Source organism: Solanum tuberosum, unplaced genomic scaffold, assembly GCF_000226075.1.
Source record: "Solanum tuberosum cultivar DM 1-3 516 R44 unplaced genomic scaffold, SolTub_3.0 scf00240, whole genome shotgun sequence".
Classification (NCBI taxonomy): Eukaryota; Viridiplantae; Streptophyta; class Magnoliopsida; order Solanales; family Solanaceae; genus Solanum; species Solanum tuberosum.
This window is the reverse complement of record NW_006239164.1, coordinates 56,567-64,440: the sequence shown is the minus strand read 5'-3', so window position 1 is coordinate 64,440 and position 7,874 is coordinate 56,567. Positions and strand designations below refer to the sequence as shown.

At 31.3% G+C, this 7,874-nt stretch overlaps 1 protein-coding gene across 2 annotated transcripts; it reads left to right on the top strand.

Annotated features, from left to right (window-relative positions):
• The first annotated feature begins 2,652 nt into the window (after positions 1–2,652).
• Positions 2,653–7,727, top strand: LOC102598753 (uncharacterized). Of its 2 annotated transcripts, none has more exons than XM_006356957.2 (4): positions 2,653–2,936; positions 4,743–4,858; positions 6,151–6,365; positions 7,294–7,727. In XM_006356957.2, the coding sequence occupies exons 2-4, from the start codon at positions 4,769–4,771 to the stop codon at positions 7,574–7,576; spliced, it is 588 nt and encodes a 195-aa protein (XP_006357019.1). In that variant the 5' UTR covers positions 2,653–2,936; positions 4,743–4,768; the 3' UTR covers positions 7,577–7,727. The 2 variants fall into 2 exon arrangements, with proteins under 2 accessions (XP_006357019.1, XP_006357020.1); XM_006356958.2 differs by lacking the exon at positions 2,653–2,936 and adding an exon at positions 3,737–3,758.
• Positions 7,728–7,874: the final 147 nt, after the last annotated feature.

The following is a 7,874-nucleotide window of genomic DNA, read 5'->3' as shown; positions in this document are numbered from 1 at the left end:
AAATATGTTGATCAAATTATACTTTCTAATTAAGTTAAACCTTTTATTCTTAAGATATATGTTTTAACGCCTCTTCACTTAATCATTTTATTCATTTTAAAATTGTTTTTTAAGTCAAAGTATTTTTTCCCAAATAAATTTTAAAAAATGCTAGTCAAAACCTTTTTAATTAGTTAAAAAATAAAAATAAAAAATAAATAAATAAATATATATATGTATATTTATGTATGTATATATATATATATATGTATGTATATATATACTTACTCAAGTCATTTTCTCAAAAAGGTTAGTCGATTAATTTAAGATGATTTTCATGCTTTAATTTTATTTTTATTGGTTTTAAATTATTATTTCAAAATGAATTAGACAATTCTAATTAATCTATTTTTATTAACATTCTAATCACTTGCAATTTAATTCAATTGTTCCATTTTGGATTCCCTTCTCCAAAAAATAAATTAAAAAATATGTCATTTAATTTAACTATTTTTCTCAAAGTTAACCAAATATTTATTATTATTATTTTTATGTTAAATCATTATTTTTCTAAAAAATAGTCAAATATATTTTAGTCAAGTCACAGGTCAACCGCATGTTAGCGGACACTTTGAATGCTTAAACCCTTCTCGAAGTGTAAATTGAACCCCGAACCCTCTTTCGATATTTTCAAATGATTTTTTTCTGTTTTAAAATCTTTTGAAAATTTATAAGTTTTTCTTAAATTTCTTTAAAAAATTAAGTGGCGACTCTTTTCTAAGTACTTCTCTAATTGTTTTATACTTAGAACATTTCAAAAGTGATTTTTCTAGAAATAGTCAAATTACGACACAACATATATTATGTCATTACAAAATAAAAATATAAGATTATTAATTGTATCCTTTATTTGGTTATATAAGTACTATTGGTCTCAAAATTATTTTATTTCATGACGTATTAGGATATGATGAGATTAGTTATCTTTAAAAAGTGAAAGTGAGATAGTTAATTCATAAGGTATGTCAACTTGCGAGATATCTTTATTTATCTTATCCCATCAACTAAACCATCTAAAAGTTTAAGGTATACATATTAAGATTATCAAATTATGCTTATCTATATATATAAAAATATTTTATTTGTAAAACTACAAATATGATATTATAAGATACTTACCTCGATGTACTTCATAAAGTAACAACAATTCTAACATAATAAATGTAATTTTACTAGTGGGATCATTTTATTCATATTATTACAAAATAGAAAGAAATTGTAGGAAAATTATTTTAGGCAGACCAAAGTTCTAAAAAATAATTGAATTTTTTTAATAGCTCAGCTATTTAATTATATGAATTTTCATCGTTAATAAAGATTCGTTTTATCCATATTTTAATTTCTTCCTCTGTATTTCTTTTTCATAACCTCATTTTTTCAAAAAAAGAAAAAGAAGAAGCTTAGAAAGACAAGCTACTCGGAATATATATCTCTTCCGTTTTAACTTGTTTGACTTATTTGATTTTTCATGAAGATTAAGAAAGTTAAAAGAAGTAATTAAATCTTGTGGACTAAAATTAAAAATGTGTCAAAATGTCATTTAATCTCGTAGTTATAAGGGATAAGGATCTGAAAAATACCCCAACTTTGGTCGGATTTGCTGTTGCGATACTAAACTTTCATAAGGACCTATTACCTTCCTAGACTATTTAATACCGTATTTTTTAGTCCCTGAACTATTTAATAGTGTATTTTAAAGGTATATAGGTGTCAATGTGGACACATTACTATTTATAATTTTGTATTATTTTTTATGTCCACGTGGGCAAATATATATGTTTAAAATACGGTATAAAATAGTCTAGGGAGGTAATAGATCCTCATGAAAGTTTAGTATCGCAACAACAAATCCGACCAAAGTTGAAGTATTTTTCAGACCTTTATCCCTAGTTATAAATATGTCATGTGAAAATTTGAAATCAAAGAGTTGCTAAAAGAAAAAAAATCATTGTTTTTAAAACAAACTAAAAATAAAGGCATTACATAAATATACTCCCTCCGTTTCAAATTAATTGAATTGTTGAAGTGTTTCACATCCTTGAAAAAAAGTAGATTAAGACATAAATTAGACATAACATTCCATTTTTACCCTTATTAATTATTGTCAAATTTATGATTAAAATAACTAAACATTACTTAATAACTAATGAAGGATAAAATTGGAAGAACATTCTAAAAGTAGTCTTGAAAATTGAACAATTAAGTTAATTTGAAAAATGAAAAATGTCTCAACAATTCAATTAATTTGAAATGGAGGAAATATCATTTAACTTGACCTCATTTCACATTTATGTTCCTCAACTTCGGTCGTGCACATATATACACTTAAATTTGTATAAAGTTGAATAAATAGACACACATTCTACGTGACATCCTACATGACAATTTGTGTCCTACGTGTATTATGTCACATATGACTCATATGTCTATTAGTTCAACTTTATACAATTATAATTGTTTATTTGTGCACACCCAAGTTGAAGGACATAAATGTAAAATAAAACCAAATTAAAGGATACATTTATGTATTATGGCAAAAATAAAAGTAAGTCAAACAAATTAAAACCGAAATATATTACTTTTGTTTTTAATGGTCAAAAACTATACCCAAAATATCCTTAGATTCCTAGTTCCACCCCCATCATGATCTAGTCAACTTTCTGGAGAAAGTTCATCCATGTTAAAATGGATAAGAATCTTAAAACAAATTTGGTAGAAAAATAAAAGGAAAAAGAATCCTAAACAAATACACACACTTTTATCATCCTCATTTTTACGTTTACTCAGCTCCAGCCAGCGTTGACAACTCTGATTTTCCTTTAAATACACACAAAAAAAGATCAACAGATCTGCAGAATTATCATTTTTCTTCTCTATTGAACTAATCTTCCAAAAGGGTAGGTTCTTTTTCCACTTTTCAATTCATTAAAATGTGTGTAATTTTACCCCTTTTCATATCAAGAATCTAAACCGTCTTTTTCTAGGTTCTTTTTGATTATTCTACTTTTGGGTATAATTTTGATAACCCCATCTGGTCAAAGTTTGGTTCTTTTTTGTATTAGAAACTGTATAATCTGTTTGTTATTATAGTTGAATTGATAGCTTTTTTGATTTGGTTGCAAATTGGGATTTTTCTGCTAAATTTTGATGAAAAATGGTATTTTCAATTCATATAGCCTCCCTGAACTTGTTTGGAACTAAGACATAGTTGCTGAAAGGGTATTTTCTTTTTCCCCTTTTGCAATTTATCAACATTGACTTAAGACATTCACTGTTTGAATGTGTATAATTTACCCCCTTTTTCATTGCAAGAATCTAAACAGTCTTTTTCTAGGTGTTAAGCTTTTTGATTATTCTACCTTTGGGTACAATTCAGATAACCCCATCTGGTCAAAGTTTGGTTCTTTTTAGTACTAGACACTTTATAATCTGTTTCTTGTTGTAGTTGAACTGATAACTTGTTTGATTTGGTAATTGGGATTTTTCTGCTAAATTTTTATGAAAATGGTACTGTTTATTCATATGGTCGACCCCGAACTTGTAAGGGACTTAGACGTAGTAGTTGTTGTTGTAGGTAGTTGCTGAAAGGGTATGTTTGTCTTTCCACCTTTGCAATTCATCAACAGTGACTTAAGATGTATAATTTTACCCCCTTTTACTTTCAAGAATCTAAACAGTCATTTTGCGGGTGTTTATCTTTTAGATTATTCTACTTTTGGGTACAATTCAGTTAGCCCCATCTTTTCAAAGTTTGGTTCTTTTTAGTATTAGACACTTCATAATCTGTTTTTTTGTTTTCTTTGTTTGTTTGTTACAGTTGAAGTGATAGCTTTTTTGATTTGGTTGTATATTGGGGTTTATTTGTTTTAAAATTTATGTTAAATTTTGATGAAAAAAATGTGTATTTTGGATTTACTATGATGATGATATAATACAAGCTTAAATGAAGAAATTAAGATCCATATAGTCGACCCAAGTTAGGATTGAGACATAGCTGTTGTTGTTGTAGTTAGTTGCTGAACACTTTGCAATTCATCAACTTTGACTTAAGATATTCATTGTTTGATATGTAGAATTTCACCCTCCTTCTTTCAAGAATCTAAACAGACTTTTTCCGGGTGTTTATCCTTTAGAGAGGAGCTTATGGAGGATACAGATTCGGGTAGAAGGCCACTAAGTAGTTGAGTGTTGTCTCGCTTATCCTTCCATACTAGTAGTCATTGTAGTATTCTTGTAGTTTCTTGTTTCTTCAACTTCTGTTACTATTTGTTGTTCCTTGTACTTCAATTATCGTATTATTTTGTTGTAGTTATTATTCCTCTTTCAGATTGTTTTGTCTTGCCTTGCTTAGTATTTTGCCTTGGTTTCTTCACTCCTGTTATTCTCTTGAGCCTCCCTGAGCCAAGGGTCTATCAGAAACAACCTCTCTACCTTCCAAGGTAGGGGTAAGGTCTATGTACACACTACCCTCTCTAGATCCCACTTGTGAGATTACACTGGGTATGTTGTTGTTGTTGTTGTAATCTTGGGAACAATTCAGGTAACCCCATCTTTTCAAAGTTGGTTCTTTTTAGTATTAGACACTTTAGAATCTGTTTCTTGTTACAGTTGAAGTGATAACTTGTTTGATTTGGTTGTATTTGGGATTTTTCTGTTCAATTTTGATGGAAAAAATGGGTATTTTGGATTTTGAAATTATGTAGGTAGTCGCTGAAAGCTTGGAGGTCCAATGGCGATTGGTATGAAACAGATGTCTATGATAATAGCCACCCTTGGTGTTTTATCCTTTATATTTGGAGTTATCGCTGAAAACAAGAAGGTTAGTTGAATAAATCAAATGTGGGGAATTCTTGTAAATCCTCTACTTAATCTGTTGCCTGCTATGTCTTATCCTTTGATTGTCTAAATTTCGTACGATATGCTTGCCTAGTTCTTTGTGTGTGTGTGTTTTCCTTCTTCTTTTTCTAAATGGACTTCATGGCATTGAGTGCACATCTTAATGTATATATGAACATATTTTCGGAAAATTTCTCTAAACCTTTTATATTCATGTATATAGTTCGAGCCTCTGCCTAGTTGTGAGATAGTGTTGAATAATGCTACCAAAAATCACTATTATTAAGAACATGACTGATTTTTCTGGTAAACTTTAAGTGAAGAAGCAATTGAAGTGATTGGATCGCTTGCATTGCAACCTGATCTGCCCTATTGTGCTGTCCTCATGTTGGATGAAGCATTGGTCATGATTCTTCTGAGTTATCCTAAGTAGTTATTTAATAGAGGAGTGGTAGTTGGTTTTAAGTACAACATCAAACTTTTTCTTTGACGTAGATCACCATAGCGAAACAAAACTTGTTGGTGATTAACATTTCTGTTTTTATGGTTGTCGGTTTCAAAGGCTTGACCTTACTCTAACCATGTGATGCCAAATGTATTTAAAATCAGATATAACATTATAACATGGAAGAATTTATGCTGATTCTTCATGTCTTAAATTACTCTTATTCACATGATAGATGATTGCTACTTTAGTGGTTGCGGCTAGTGTACCTGTTGGGACTTGGGAGAGCTAGGTGTGAAACATATGGTTTTCTTAGACGTCTTGTGTTCGAGTATTCCTGTAGTGCTTTTTAATCTTATCAAGAACAACACAGAACAATTTCGTGATTTTCTCCTTCCATATTTGTGGTTTCACCATGATTACTCCACTACTGCACTTCCTTTTCATATTTGTTTTTGATATGTGTTATTTGACCTGAGGGTCTATTCGAAACAACCTCTCTACCTTCACAAGGTATGGGTAAGGCTGCATACACACCACCCTCCGCATACCCCGCTTGTGGGATTACACTGGGTATGTTGTTGTATTATATTTGTGGTGTGTCAGTTCCCAAGTAATATAACACTTTTAATGTGTTTGTATATTGTGAAAATAGAAAAACTTACTGTGTCGAACAAGAAGATGTTATTCCTTCTTAATTTCCTGTCAGAAAAGTGGAGATCTTTGAGCATCATTGATGAGTAGATGCGCAAACTATCTGTCAAATATGTTGTTGGTTTTGTTACTTTCTCCTCTCTTATTTAGGACTTTTTTGGATATTTTTATTGCAGCCTGCAGCTGGGACTGCAATATCAGGAAAAGGCGTTGTTATTTGTAAATACAAGTCTGATCCTACTGTTGCCTTGGGCTATTTGTCTTTTGTTTTTCTTGCTGCATCTTCTGTGGCCGGTTTTCTGTCTTTGTTTTATCCGTATCAAGGAAAGTCAGTTCCACAAGCTGCTTTGCTGAGAAACACTAGTTTCGTCGTGTTCTTAAATATTGCATTGTAAGTACTCCTCAACTTGTTTTTTTCTTTTTCATTGTGTTTTATGCGTAATCTCTTCATTTACCTTCTTCTTTATCCTAGTTCACTATCCCTATGTGTCTTACTATTGGCTGTTTTTGTCCTGAAGTTGGTAAACACATCATTGTAGGTCACATACTTCTTGTAACTTTGACCGTCATCCTCTACAAATAATAGCACTAATATCATTTAGGAATTGCAGCTCTTGGATGTATAGATATATCTGATGAAGTGATAAATTTTTGAAAAAATCGGATACCAACTACTTAGGACATGTAAAAGGGTGCAAATTATCTAAGGTATCTTCAACTTAATCAAAATGCAGAATGCGCTCTTTAATATCCTTTAAGTAGGATGATTCGAACTGCAGACAAGAAAATTAACCCCCTGCTGAAAATAAGGTTCATTATGAGATAATTAACCCTTGATGACTCGATGGTGATAGTTCAAGTAGGAAAAGGGAAGGAACAACTGATAATTGAGGTGTGTTTTAATACATAAATGATGATAGTTCAGGTAGGAAAAAGGAGAACAACTGATAGTTGAAGTGTGAAACTCGTGAAAAAGCGGTAGTTCAAGTGTCATTCAGGTAGGAAAAGGTAAAGGGAACAACTGATAGTTGAGGAGGACTTGAGGTGTGTTTTTAATACATAGATGGTGATAGTGCAGGAAGAAAAAAGGAACAATTGTTAATTAGGGTGTGAAATTCGCGAAAAAACTGTAGGTTAGGTGCATTTTAGACCATTCAACTCTTGAACTTACTTCGGAAATTGATGCATCACCATCAACTATGTGATTGAGTTCACCGCCTCTCTTGAGGGATAGGAATCTTATCATTATTTCATATACTACTGTACTATTTTCTGAACCTTAGTGTTCTTTTTGGTGATTTTCTGCTGTTAATTCAAAGGGGCACAACTGGTTTAGCAGCAACATTGTTGTTGTGGCCTACAATCACCGAGCAACTTCATATCACACGCAACATTCATCACAACTTGCAGACCGATTGCCCAACTGCCAAAACCGGTCTTCTAGGTGGAGGTGCCTTCTTGTCTCTTGATTCCGCGCTCTTCTGGTTGGTGGCTTTGATGTTAGCTGATAACGCTCGTGAGGATTATTTCCAAGAAACGAATGTCAAGGGCGAGCCGAAAGCAAGTTATGCAGATGATGAAATTATCAAGAGCAGTGCTTAAAGTTAAATACACTACTCCTATTATTCTACTTTCTCTGTGTTATTTCTGTTGTTGCAAAATGAACTTTCAGCACAAACTGTAAAAAAAAAAACAACATGATTTCCTGCCTTTCTAAGTATAATAATAAAATATCATTGTAGATTCTTCATTATGGATTGTGTTCCTTAGCCTCTTGGAGAAATGCAGGATAACCCTCCGGTCCTTCCTCGAACCCCACATATAGATTATGTTTCTTCTCATTTCTTTGAAAAAAAATTGCACGATGTTTATAAGTCATCTATTGTGGATGAATAAATAA

What these genes read in the sequence shown, in the direction of transcription:
- LOC102598753 (XM_006356957.2), top strand. Translation starts at nt 4,769, where the DNA reads ATGGCGATTGGTATGAAACAGATGTCTATGATAATAGCCACCCTTGGT. An exon ending in TTATCGCTGAAAACAAGAAG is followed by an intron (nt 4,859 to 6,150) that starts GTTAGTTGAATA and finishes TTTTTATTGCAG; the next exon opens with CCTGCAGCTGGGACTGCAAT. An exon ending in GTGTTCTTAAATATTGCATT is followed by an intron (nt 6,366 to 7,293) that starts GTAAGTACTCCT and finishes GTTAATTCAAAG; the next exon opens with GGGCACAACTGGTTTAGCAG.